This window comes from Lates calcarifer, linkage group LG13 (assembly GCF_001640805.2).
Source record: "Lates calcarifer isolate ASB-BC8 linkage group LG13, TLL_Latcal_v3, whole genome shotgun sequence".
In the NCBI taxonomy this organism is placed as follows: Eukaryota; Metazoa; Chordata; class Actinopteri; family Centropomidae; genus Lates; species Lates calcarifer.
The window spans coordinates 27104292-27118136 of NC_066845.1; the positions used below are offsets into that span (position 1 = coordinate 27104292).

General features: G+C 42.6%; 1 protein-coding gene across 3 annotated transcripts in view; it reads left to right on the forward strand.

The window, feature by feature from the left end:
- The window catches only part of adam9 (ADAM metallopeptidase domain 9), a 29480-nt gene extending 15635 nt beyond the window's left edge, over window positions 1–13845 (forward strand). The window contains exons 6-24 of one of the 3 annotated variants that reach the window (XM_018664299.2): window positions 779–977; window positions 1050–1115; window positions 1474–1545; window positions 1629–1798; window positions 2320–2401; window positions 2518–2651; window positions 2742–2913; window positions 3465–3557; window positions 3776–3880; window positions 4074–4164; window positions 4898–5003; window positions 5094–5277; window positions 5362–5442; window positions 5522–5627; window positions 5780–5927; window positions 6509–6611; window positions 7577–7606; window positions 8007–8065; window positions 8640–13845. In XM_018664299.2, coding sequence (XP_018519815.1) covers window positions 779–977; window positions 1050–1115; window positions 1474–1545; window positions 1629–1798; window positions 2320–2401; window positions 2518–2651; window positions 2742–2913; window positions 3465–3557; window positions 3776–3880; window positions 4074–4164; window positions 4898–5003; window positions 5094–5277; window positions 5362–5442; window positions 5522–5627; window positions 5780–5927; window positions 6509–6611; window positions 7577–7606; window positions 8007–8065; window positions 8640–8709 — 2071 coding nt within the window. In that variant the 3' untranslated portion in view covers window positions 8710–13845. Of the gene's footprint in view, window positions 1–778; window positions 1116–1473; window positions 1546–1628; window positions 1799–2319; window positions 2402–2517; window positions 2652–2741; window positions 2914–3464; window positions 3558–3775; window positions 3881–4073; window positions 4165–4897; window positions 5004–5093; window positions 5278–5361; window positions 5443–5521; window positions 5628–5779; window positions 5928–6508; window positions 6612–7576; window positions 7607–8006; window positions 8066–8639 lie in introns of all 3 variants that reach the window. The other 2 variants (XM_051075096.1, XM_051075097.1) reach the window with 2 other exon arrangements.

Here is a 13845-nt window from a genome sequence, read left to right on the forward strand (position 1 = left end):
TCCCATTTATATTCTCCTCACAGATGGTTCAGTGTGTGTCCACCTGCTGTTTCGATCTGTGTGATTCCTCAGTAATTACTGTGGTGAACGTCACACACACACTTCTCTGTGTTTTTGAGCCTGGCTCTTATTTTCCATGTTTCAAGGTGTAAATGACTGATAAGTTATTTTTTATTAAAGAGTCAGATCCTTTAGTTTAACCAGAAACATCTCTATCTCTCTACCAGACTCCACTGACAGAAACAGGGATTTAACAGGAGCAGCTGGAATACCAGTAACAGTACCACACAGTAACACAGACACACTGACAGATGGAGGCAGTGGTATTCCAGCAGCTCCTGTTAAATCCCTGTTTTTGTCAATGGAGTCTGGTAGAGAGATATATAGAGATGTTAGAGAGATACAGATTTTTCTCCTCATCAGTCATTTACAAGCAAAAACATGAGAAAATAAGGTTCAAAAACACCAGTTATCCTTTAGGGTTTTAGCTGAAGTCTACATTAAACTACATTAGAAATGACACATTATGCCTTCGCCCCGGTTTGTTCCTCTCATCACAGCTGTTAAAAATCTCTCGTGATCTTTAACGACACTTGCAGCTGCTCTGCAGATATTTCTTCCTAAAAAACTCCTCTGACCAGCTGGATAAAAGATATTCAACACTCTAACCTCGTTCTTCAGAAAATAAAACGTCTGGACGAACAGGCCGTGATGTCTCACTCTGACTGAAAAATCAAAACCCAACATCTTTTTTCTGGCTCTGTCTCTCTTTGTTCAGAGGAGTGTTACATCTCACCGACGACAGCTACGGCATCGAGCCGTTAAACTCCGCCCCCCACCAACACCTGGTGTACCGCCTACAAGACGTGACATCACAGCCCCGGGGGTGTGGAACGCCACATTATGACCAGCAGGGGAACGCCACTGAGCACGCTCAGTACGGAGAGGAGGAGATCCACCACGGACAGCACAGCAGGGTGGGTTCTCACACACACACACACACACACACACACGGTGATGGTTTTTCATTGTCGTCCATTTTGTTGCAGGTAAAACGAGCTGTTCTTCATAAAACTCACTACGTGGAGCTGCTGCTGGTGGTCGACAACGACAGGGTGAGACACACACACACAACCTGAAACTGTGACATCATCAGTGGGCGTGTCCTCTAGAGAGCTCCAGTCTAAAACCAGGAAGTCAGTTAGCATGTTAGCATGTTAGCTCTTCCTGTTGTCAGTGTGTTTCTGGTTAAATGTCTGAAATAAGGTCTGTGGTTTTAACACAAGCTCAAGACATTTTCAGGTTTTATTCTCTGACATAAAATGGGTCAGTAAATCCCCCACTCCTGATGTTTGAAGCTTTTACGTGTCTTAAAAAAGGCGGTTGCTAACGAGTGTCTAAATGAGACTACAGAGGTTGACTTCACTGAGTTAACTTTCACTGAATAAATATTTCCTGTGTTTCTCTCTTCAGTATAATTTCATGAACAGGAATGAAACAGCAGTGAGGGAGGAGATGGTTCATCTGGCCAACTTCATAGACAGTGTAAGTGCACACACACAAACAGGGTAGTTCCTCCCTTTGCTCTGGATGCTTGTGTGTGAACTTGTGTGTTTGTGTGTGTTCAGATCTACGTGCAGCTGAACATCCGGGTGGTCCTGGTCGGTCTGGAGATCTGGACTCAGCAGAACCAGATCAGCACCGAAGGAGCGGCCGGAGAAGTTCTGAGCCGCTTCACACAGTGGAGAGAGAAGGAGCTGGTTCCCCGACGCCGCCACGACTCAGCACAACTCATCCTGTCAGTACACACACACACACACACACACACACACACACACACTGTGTTTTTGTTTTTGTCTTACATGACATAAAAATATATTTTATATAATTGAACTAAACTGTACTTTTTACTAACCAGCAGGTGCTACCGTTAGCCGGCTAACCTAGCTAATGGTAGCACCTGGTGGTTAAAAACAGGTACATGTGATATAAGCTCTGAGCTTCACAGGACATTTCTTGTTATGAGCCCACAAAAATAGAGAAAATAGTTAAATATGTCTGTTTTCTCCTTAGCTGGGTGAAGACAGCTAGCTAAGTCCAGCTTTATTCACTTTAGCTGAGAATGAAGAAAAACAGTTCGACACCAGCAGCTGCTAACGTTAGCTGGCTAACATTAGCACCTGCTGGCTAATAATTAGCTAGTAGAGTTGAATTAAATATAGACAGTGTGTTCATGGACATTAACACAGCACACAGACATTTTACACACACTGATGATGATGATGATGATGATGATGATGATGATGTCATCTCCTGCAGGAGGAGGAGTTTCGGAGGAACAGCAGGGATGGCCTTCGTCTCCACCGTCTGCTCCAGAAGTCATGGAGGCGGGATCAATGCGGTACGCTGCTCCTCCCATTGGCCGACTCACCTGTGTCGCCTCGGTAATGAATGCTGCGTTCAGGTCTGTTTAGAAAAGCTGGTAAATTCAGCTCTCGGTCTTTATCTCCGCCTCAGTTCACCAACACCAACCTCCCGTCCTTCGCCTCCATCGTGGCTCATGAGCTCGGACACAACCTGGGGATGAACCACGACGACGGACGCCAGTGCACCTGCCCCACCAGTGCCTGCATCATGCACTCTGGAGCCACGTAAGACAAACCTTTCAACCAATCAGAGCCCAGGATTTAAAGCGGTCATGGTATGCACAGGACGATCTGATAAATCCTCCTCCTCTGCAGAGGATCCAGGAACTTCAGTACCTGCAGCGCTGATGATTTTGAAAAGATGATCTTGTTGACGGGAGGATCGTGTCTCCTGAACGTCCCCCGTCCTGACGAGGCCTACAGCGCCCCCTACTGTGGGAACCGACTGGTGGACATGGGGGAGGAGTGTGACTGTGGATCTCAGAAGGTCTGTGGAGATTCACTTTAATAAACTGAGAAATAAAACATCTTGTTGTGTCACTGTGAGTCTGAATGAGGCTCTGCAGCCTGTTTCAGATTCAGAGTTATGGCCCTGAGAAGTTTGTTTAAACATTAATATTAATATTAATCAAATATGAATGAAATGTCAAAATGATCTTCTAAACATATTAATGAAATTGATAAAATGTCCAAAAAAAAACCCAAAATGTTATAAAATTAATAAAATGCCTGAAAATTTTTGTTTAAAAAAATGTTGAAATTATCAACAAAACATTTTTCAACAAAAATCTCTGAAAAATATTTATAAAAATAATCTCATCTCAAATTGATGTTTTGGACAAAAAATGTCATAAATTTATTAATAAAATGCCTGAAAAATCTTTTTAAAGTTTGATAATGTAAAAAAACTCTGATATATATGAATGATTGATTTAAACAATGTCTGAAAAATGAAAATAAAATTAAGGAAATGTCAGAGAAGCTTTGTGAAGAAGTGAAGCGTTAAATAAAACTAAAAACCTGTATGTGTGTGTTCAGGAGTGTGAGGACGACCCCTGCTGTGAGTATCAGACCTGTAAACTGAAGCCTGGAGCTCAGTGTGCGTACGGAGAGTGCTGCTACAACTGTCAGGTAAACTCACCTGCTCAGGTAAACCTGTTTTACACCAGAGAAGAAGAAGAGTTCAGATTATATTTAACGTGAGCAGTTCTCACCCTTTATGTTTACATTTAGTTTGACTTTACTTTTAGATTCATTTTCTAAACACGTGACATCTCAGGTGTATTCAGGTGTGTGTGTGTGTGTGTGTGTGTGTGTGTGTGTGTGTGTGTGTGTGTGTGTGTGTGTAGTATCAGCCAGGAGGAACAGTGTGTCGGTCCAGTACAGATGACTGTGATCTACCTGAGTACTGTAACGGCTCCTCAGCCCTCTGTCAGAGTGACGTCTTTGTCCAGGTGAGACCTTTACCTGTCTGTTTACCTGTCTGTTCACCTGTTCACCTGTTTACCTGTCTGTTCACCTGTTTACCTGTTTATTTACCTGTCTGTTCACCTGTCTGTTTACCTGTTCACCTGTCTGTTCACCTGTTTACCTGTTTGTTTACCTGTCTGTTCACCTGTTCACCTGTCTGTTCACCTGTCCTTTCAGAACGGTCAGCCCTGCAGGAAGAATCAGGCGTACTGTTATAACGGGAAATGTCAACACTACGATGGACAGTGTCAGGCGATATTTGACTCCAGTACGTTCATCCACCTGTCAGTCTATCTATCCATCTATCTATCTATCTGTCTATCTGTCTATCTGTCTATCTATCTATCTGTCTATCTGTCTATCTATCTATCTATCTATCTATCTATCTATCTGTCTATCTATCTATCTATCTGTCTATCTGTCTATCTATCTATCTATCTATCTATCTATCTATCTATCTGTCTATCTATCTATCTATCTATCTATCTGTCTATCTGTCTGTCTATCTATCTGTCTATCTATCTATCTATCTATCTATCTGTCTATCTGTCTATCTGTCTGTCTATCTATCTGTCTATCTGTCTGTCTATCTATCTGTCTATCTATCTATCTATCTATCTATCTATCTATCTGTCTATCTATCTATCTGTCTATCTATCTATCTATCTATCTATCTATCTATCTATCTATCTATCTATCTATCTATCTATCTGTCTATCTGTCTATCTGTCTGTCTATCTATCTATCTATCTGTCTATCTATCTGTCTATCTATCTATCTATCTATCTATCTATCTGTCTATCTATCTATCTGTCTATCTATCTATCTGTCTATCTATCTATCTATCTGTCTATCTATCTATCTATCTATCTATCTATCTATCTATCTGTCTATCTGTCTGTCTGTCTGTTTTCCTTTAATTGCTGTTAAAGACACTTCTCCTCCTCCTCACCTTGTTTCCTCTCCTTCTCTCCTCTCCTTGTCTCCTCCTCCCCCCTCAGAGGCGAAGGCAGCTCCTGAGATCTGTTTTAAGGAGGTGAACAGTAAAGGTGATCGTTTTGGTAACTGTGGTTACCATAACAACGGCTTCAAGAAGTGTGAGAGCAGGTAACACACACACACACACACACCTGTCAGTGTTACCTGTCAGTGTGAGGCGTCTCCATAGCGTCGTGACGCTCGTCTCCGTCTCCATAGAAACGCTCTGTGCGGGAAGCTGCAGTGCTCCAACGTTCAGGCGGTGACGGTGTTCGGCATCGAACCGTCGATCATCAGCACGCCGATCGCAGGAGCCAAGTGTTACGGAGTCGACTTCATGCTCGGATCAGATGTCCCCGACCCCGGGATGGTGAATGAGGGGACGAAGTGTGGAGACAACAAGGTGAGGAGGAGGGAGGAGGAGGAGGGGGGGAGGGGGGAGGAGGAGCAGAGGTTAATGCTCGTTTTCTTCTTCTGTGGTGTTCAGGTTTGTATGAACTTTGAGTGTCGCAGCGCCGACGTCCTGAACTACGACTGTGACGTGGAGAAGAAGTGTCACGGACACGGGGTGAGACACCTGTTCACCTGTTCACCTGTTCACCTGTCTACCTGCTCATCACACACTCACCTGTGTCTGTCTCCACCAGGTGTGTAACAGTAACAGGAACTGTCACTGTGAGGACGGCTGGGCTCCGCCTTTCTGTGAGGTCAAAGGTTACGGAGGCAGCGTGGACAGTGGACCCACCTGGAACGGTACCTGTTCACCTGTCACTTCTTCTCTGCTGTATTTTTGATCACTGCTGTCAACGACACTTCCTGTGGAGACATTTCACAATAAAAGCACGGTGTTTAGGCTTCAGTTTGACCCCTGCGGTCCAGGTCCTGATCGACTCTGTCGTCCTCAGATAAGGACACGTCCCTCAGAGACGGTCTGTTGGTCTTCTTCTTCCTCGTCCTCCCTCTGCTCGCTCTGGGTGCGTTTGTTTTCCTGCGCAGGAACGAGCTGCTGCGACGACTCGGGCTGAGCCGCAGGAAGAGGTCGCAGGGATACCAGTGAGTGCGACCGACTTTTATCTGATGATTCTTATTTTCTCTGTCGTGCAGTCGAACTCCAGCCTCATTTACTGACACCTGTGGAGTCTGAACAGGTGACTGACGGCGTTTACAGTCGGCAGCAGCTGTTGTTTCTATTAATACTCAGACGAGACTGACGGCAGCTCTGAGCAGCACCACACCTGTCCTTAAACAAGGCGCCAACACCTGCTCATGGGGCGTTCAGGGACAACCAGACATTTAAAATCTGCTGCAAGACAGAAGTGTGAGGAGAATTTAAGCTGAAGCAGTGTGTAGTCCCACTCACTGAACTGAAACAACCCAACAGTGTTTATTACCCATGATCCTCTTCTCCTTCTGCAGCAGGAAGTGCTGTGGCTGTAACAAACACCAAGCTCCGTCTCTAACTCCTGATATTTGCGTCAGTTTCCTGAAGCTGTGATTTTAAAGTTTAATAATGTCGCTTTAAAACCCAACTGATCCTGACAATAACACACACACACACACACACACACACACACACACACACACACACACATACACGATGCTGTTGTTAACTTTTCCTCGCTCTCTGTCGTCAGAGCCGACGGTGCAGCTTCAGCCAATCCCAGCAGAGGACCACCTCCCAGAGCGCAGCCTCCATCTGTTGCCCGGGGCAACGCCAACAACATCGTCAGAGACGGGGTGAGTTAACGGCCTCCAGACCGACAGGGTGTAGAGATGATAGAGTGTGTGTGTGTGTGTGTGTGTGTGTGTGTGTGTGTAACCCAGACTAAACTACTGATACAAACGACTAAAACATTCATTATTTCCAAACGTCGTCTTCTCTGGACATTTAGTAATTGTGTTGTTTTATGATGTCAAAACTTGTCAAACTTAGATTAAACTTGACCTGGTATCTGTTCTGGTTGACTCTCTCGGCTCTCATGAAGTTGTTTTTTTTTCCCTGATCGATCATCAGGAAAATTAATGATTAATCCTAGAGGTTGAAGCCAACTCTAACTTAACTGGACCTAGAATTGAAGGCTAAGCTAAATTGTCCTAGAGGCTAACTGTAAGCTAACTGGATCTTGAAGGTGAGGCTAAGCTAGCTCTAAGCTAACTGGATCTAACTGGACGTTTTACCCTCAAGATGTTTAGATTCCTCTCCATCATCGGTCCCATCAGGAGGCGACTCGTCAGTGTTGTTTCCTGTTTCTGCTGAAAACAAACTAAAAACATCAGTTAGCACAGGTTCACCTTTCTGATGAAGGTCTACCTTTATTCTGACAAGTTATGACCTCATCAAACACTGAACACATACTGCTAACATTAATTTATCACCATAGCAACACTCCTGATAATTAGTGCCGTTCCTTCAGCTTTTAGTTGATTTGTTTACTTGTTTAGATGTTAAGTAAATACACAATAAACATGTTAATCTGTGACTCTGCTGATCAGGAGGCTGATGATGATGATGGACTCCCGGTAAGCCTCAGGTTTAGTTTAGTTTAGTGTAGTCTGTCATAACCAATAGTCAGTCATATCAATAGATCAATAGACCCATTGATTAGCTGCTGTAGTGTAGTGATTAACATGTTGTGGATGTTTCATTAGAACTAATTGAAATGAATGGGTCCTAACATCCTCTGCTCTCTCTACATGTGAAGCACCATGCTCAGCTACTGCCACCACAGGAGGTAAAATACTCACTGTAATACTACTACTCTAATACTCCTACTACTACTGTAATACTGCTGCTGTAGTGCTCTGAGGTCTCTGCTCTGCTGCTGCTTTTAGTGAATCTTCTGTCTGTGTTCGACCTGGTTCTCAGGACTGTAACTGTTGATCTTGGAGGAAACATGATGCAGGGTTTTGTCGTTGTCCATCCTCTCTCTCCCTCCTTTTATTTCCTGTCTCCTCTTTAATCTGTTATTAAAATAAAGACAATGCTCCATTAATGTTAAAAAAGATAACAAGAATATAAGAAAGAGACGTGAGTATTTAACTTACACCCTGATGTCAAACCAGACTTAACCCAACCATCATGTAGGGAGATAATAATAATAATTAATAAGAACATTTCCTCTGTGTGATCAGGTGGTGGAGACCAGCAGAACGGCTCCATCCTACGCTGTGAGGCCTCCTCCTCCTCCTCTGTAAGAACAACAACACTAAACTGTCACTAACACTCTTTACAGCGTCTGAGCAGTTTGAAAGTCCCTGTGAAAAGATACAGTGCAGTTACATTTCCAGTGAATAAAGATCCATCATGATCACAGACAAAGTATTAATACGTTCTGATAAATGTTAGCATTGCCTTTAGCTAGCTAGTTAGCCTTGTTCCAACAAACCATCATTTCACTTCTTCTTTTCATGATTTTGATCATTTTGTGTAATTTGTGAGCCAACTGGTCCCAAGCTAAGCTAACTGGACCCAAAGGTTAAAGCTAAGCTAACTGGATGCAAAGGTTGAAACTATCTCTAAGCTAACTGGACCTAGAAATTGAAATTTAGCTAAATTGTCCTGGAGACCAACTATAAGGTAACTGGACCTAGAAATTAACCTCTACTCTAATTCGACTAAGAAGTTGAAGGTAGTCAGTAACTTTAAGCTAATTTGGCCTAGATGCTAACTTTAAAGTTAGCTGTTAGCCTGACAAATATGTCGTAGTTTGAACTAAAAAGTAGATGTTGTGTTTTTAACGTTTCTTTTTTTTATCTTTTCCTCAGAAAACCAAAACCTTCTGCTGCATCACAGCCTCTGGTGCCTCAAAGACCTGCCCCCGCTCCACCTGTTTAACTCATTGGGGGCCCCGCCCACCACACCTGGATGGCACCTCCCTTCTCTTCCCCCTTCTCTTCTTCTTCAACCTCAGACCCTGTCCGCTCAGAGCTGGTTACCTAGCAACAGCCAGGAAACAATTCTGGAGCCAAGATGGCAGCCGGCCAGCCCTGAAGTCTGCCGGGGGCCGGACTACAAACTGGACCATCAGGAAACTGGACCCAGTCAGACCGGACTAGGAATTTACCAGGACAAACAGGAAGCAGCTATCCTCTACAGTCTGTCTTTACTGTGTTTCTTCTTTCTTTAAAGATTAAAAAACTCAGCTCCGGCAGATGAAACATCATCTGTCACCAAACCAGCCAATCACATTTCCAGAACAGAGTCAGCTGTGACATCAACAAGCCAAATACCAGATTAGCGCGTCATTACGTTTCATATTCCTGCTGTAAAAGCTTCCCTGATCTCTATTGGTTACTTTGCATGCTAGGTAGCTAAGAAGCATTTGCCAGTTAACAGGGGTTAGGCTTACAAGCTCTGTAGCTCTGAGCTATGTAACTACAGTGTGTCCCACTTTTCATGCGAGCCAGTTTGTTAACTATTTTTTGGCAATACTATGAAATGTACAAGTGTACTCAAGCTAATGCTAGTATGCCTTATCACCAGTAACTGCTGAGTCACTGCACTGAAACATTTCATCATCGACATTTTGTACACTAAAAACAAGTGGCAATAACTCACTCCATTGACTTTTTTACTAATAAGCTAATAACTAGAACTGTTTAGCTAACTAACTTTGCTAGCTAACTACACTAGCAGGCTTACAAAGTTATGAGCAAGTGCTATGCAGCTACAGTGTATCCCACATTTCATATTACTGCTGTTAGCATTCTGAAATATAGCTAGTTAGCTTTGTCACCTGTTAAACTGAGGCTTAATTTTTAGTCACTCAAATATTTCAGCATTATCAACTTGTACTTATGTTGTAAAAAGCTGTTTTAAAATTTACTCTTTGACCTCCAGCACTGCTAAACTAAGGTTAGCTACTTAAAGACCTGGCTAGCTAACTAATGTAACAGCACTACTAAGCTTAGCCATCTTGCTAACAAACGTTTGCTAACTAAATGCAAATGTAAAAAGGTCATGAGCCAAGTCCAAGCTAATTATCTACAGCATGTCTTTACACGATGAGTACACGTCTCATGAATGAACTGCCAGAAGTTTTCACTACATTGTTTACATATAGCAGTATTTACACTATATTGTATTCTACACCACGTACATTATATAGTGAATACACTTAAGTGCAGTAATACACTTTATCAGCTAGCTAGCTAATTGATGTTAGCTTCATAAGTTGGTCAAAACATTTTAGTGTTTCCGACTTTTCACTTCAAACTGGGAAACCTGCGAAAAACTTTGTTATAACTCTAAGTACATGACAATACTAAGATGGAGGAGAGTTTCACTCTGATTGGCTGGTTTGAAGACAGAGATTATTGTTACTGGAGGTGACTTTCTTTCTTTCTTTCTTTCTCTCTATGAATGAAAGCACTGGTGCCGCCTCATTGCACCTCCCCTCTGCTCAGCACTGTCTTAGGAATGTAACGCACCCCTGCTGCTGCTGCTGTGCAGGTGCGCTTGGTCTCCACCACTCGCTCGGCGATCTCTCTCTCCAGAATTGTAAAATCACAGTATGCAACAGCGTCTGAGTGCAGAGCTGCTCTGGGTTTCAGTTCCTCTCCTCTGGATCTGGTTCTGGATCTGGATTTGTGTGGTACGTTGATGTTTGTGACTCTGCTGGCTGGTGTTTCTGCAGGGAATGTACACTCACCTCTTTACGTTCTAAACCTCACCTGAAACACTTCAACACTGTTAAATCTGATACCTGGAATTAGATTAAAATCTTTCGATGTCTGAGGTCGAAAGAGAATCCCTTAAACCAGATCCAGTTCTGGCTGTTTAAAAAAACAGAAGCATTCTGGGGAATATAGGCAGTCACTAAATGTAAGTTGGATAAATTTGAATACACATCTTTTCTCACCTGAAGAAGTTAGCTGTTGAGAAAGTGAGGTCTCTAAAAGATGGACGACATGCCTTAACTTCCTCCAACTGTACAAAATGGAGTCAAAATATCGCACATAGGAGCGCTGCCATCTTGGTGTGCTAGCGATGTTGTTTGGAGCCACGGTATCAAAGTCCCGCCCATACACCTGCCCGGCCAATTGTGAGTCAATCACATCTGTCAATCATGAAGCTACACCCACTTTTTATAGCGTCAAATAACTAATCAAAACAAATGTATCAGTAGATTTAACACGTAAAAATACAACAGCGTGATTAGAACAACTTAAATCAACAGAAACCATCTTCGGAAAAAATGTATGTGACGTACTCATGTCCAGTCAACTAACCCTTAAATCTGGAAACGTGGAGATTTTGTTTTAGTGTTGAGAAGCTTTTGGAAAATTATGTGTTGGGTGTGATGCACTGTTTTTTTTGTTTGCTGTATTTTACTGTAGTTTTAGCGTAGACAGATTTCTGAGAACACCCAGCAACACATTGTTTTCACAAGTAACCAGGTTTTGAGTCCAGCTGGATCGGTTTGGATTTAGTGGAGAGGAGGTGCATTGTGGGAAATCTGTTAACAAGCATTCACTTTTGACACACCCAGTACAAAGTGGTTCTGTTTCTTGATCCCATTTGTTCCCAGTCCTGATCCTGAGCTCTTCTGAAGTTTAAAACCAGGAAGTGAGGATCAGTGTGCATGGGAAGCACTATCAAACATCCCTGACTGAAGGTGTAACAGTGTTGAAGTGTCTTAAAGGTGGAAACTATCCGTTAAACTCTTAGTTCACCACTGGATCACCTGCATCAAAGTCCTGAAAGTGTCCAGACTTCCTGTCCCCGCCGTCTTTAAACACCAACATCACCTGAATGTGAGAAACTGAAGGACTCATCCTTGGACTCTGAGCTCCGGTTTGCAGACTGATTCTGATCATTTGAAAACATTCAGGACAGTTTTAGTTTCTCCGTTGTCGTGTGAATGCACCGCGGCCGGTCACTCAGCTGCTCACCTCCTTCGCTGACAGTTTTCATTCAAACCAGGGATTTTTACTCCACCACCAGGGAACCAAATGTTTCTGACCGACTGGCTTCCTCTGACTGTTAGCATCGATAGCCAGTTAGCCGCACACTGCAATTTAATGAACCTGGATGCACTGTGTTGTGTGAGGAGAACATCATGTTGATATTTTTATCTGCTTTAGTATATTTTTAATTTGCTTTCTTGAGTGTTTTTGCACAGAAATGGGTGTGAACCAGAGGACTGAGGATTCAAATAAGTCACTCACAGGGCTAATCTAGTGCCATTTGATTGTTTTTATGCCAAAAAAATATTCAGACCAATCAGTGTTTCTTCCTGAACTTGAGTGTGGAGAACAGACTGTTCAGACTGAAGTTATTTACAGACACAGAGCAGCTGAAGCATCAGGTTACAGGCTGTAAACTGCTGCTGAGTTTAAAGGTGTCTGGTTATAGTCTCCATTTTCTTTAAAAATCAACTCATGTTCAGATCCAAACCAACAGGTAGTTTCCTCTGAGTGTTTCTACAGCCTGATAGGTTCCTCTGAGCCACACAGCTCCAAGTGTGGATTAATCCGCCGCTAAAAATAGTCCCCAGCAAATGCAAATCCTGTTTAGAATAAATATTACATTATTATATGACAGAAATAAAACTCACAGTATTCAGGTGTTTTTAAGATTAGAAAATGAACCTTACATCTGTGAGGATTCATGTCTTCAGTAGGAACCATTCAGAGACAGAGGAGGGAAGGTTTTGAGAGACGGACGAACACACTGTTGGATTGAGTCTGAACATGTTGGATTTGTTTAAAAACACCTGACTGGTTCTTTAAACGGTCCTGATCCAGCTGATAGTCTGATCAGTCTGAAGGAACATGTTTGGCCCTGAGTTCAGTCTTTCAGGCAGAGATTCCTCCCAAACCCGAGCAGGACCGCAGGCTTAGAGTCGAGGTGGAAAGTAACTTAGCTGCATTTACTCAAGTACTGCATGTAAGTACAGTTTTCAGCTACTTGTACTTTCTTTGAGTATTTAATTTAATTTTCTGCTTTTTACTTCTTTTACAGTTATCTGACACCTGCAGGTGAGCTGTAGTTGTTATAGACAGGTCCTAACAGGTGAATGGTCATTAAAATGTCATAATTCAGAAATTCTCCATACTGAGTAAACTCCCCGTATTTTAGATTCTTTTAAGTTCATTTTGGATTTAATTTGTTAATACTTAAGTACTTTTACTTAAGTTAACTATGAAAAACCAGGACTTGTAACTGAGTGTTTCTTCACCGTGCTACTTTATTGCTGCTTTTACTTCTTCCGTCACTTTGAGCCTGCTGGGCAGTAACTTTTTAAAAATGGGATGTGTCTGCAGCCTGACAGGTAAAACTCAGGGCAAAGTTTGTATTGATACTGAACCTGTGTGAACTCACTGAATGAGGGCGGTATCACAGGTGTCACCTGGTCGCCCCGGAAACACTGATATCACCATGGCAACGCAGAGACGCTCATCACCTTTTTCTATTATAATAAATGATTTTGTGTAGGATTTTTTTCTCGCAGGTGTAAAACTGTTTATCTGTGGTAAAGAAAAAACTCTGAGGAGTTTTATTCTATGAAATGTTGCTGTGTCACGTGGGAAACTGAAGAAACCTTTGCTTCTGATCTCAGACCTGTCGGACATCTCGTGGACGTGTCGTAAACGGACAGTTTCAAGTTACTATAGCAACGGTCGTGGAGCAGGTCTGCGACTGAAAATGCCAAAACTCGTGCTGCGTTCAGGTGCTGTTTGCTGTGAAAACCCCCAAACTTCCTGCAGCTTCACACGATAATGTAATAAACTTTATTCAAACTGAATGTCGTTATGTTTTATTGGAAAACAACACAGAAAAGTTGTGACTGCGGGATAATTCACCTTGTACGAAGCCAGGAGGCAGAATTTAAACCCTGATTCGTCCGATTTACTGTGTGGTAATGTGATTCAAATTCATTCAGGAATATGTGACAGAACTGAAATATTAGACTTTAACCTTATAACATGTAACTTTTCCTCATTAAAATGTCTATTAATGACTCTA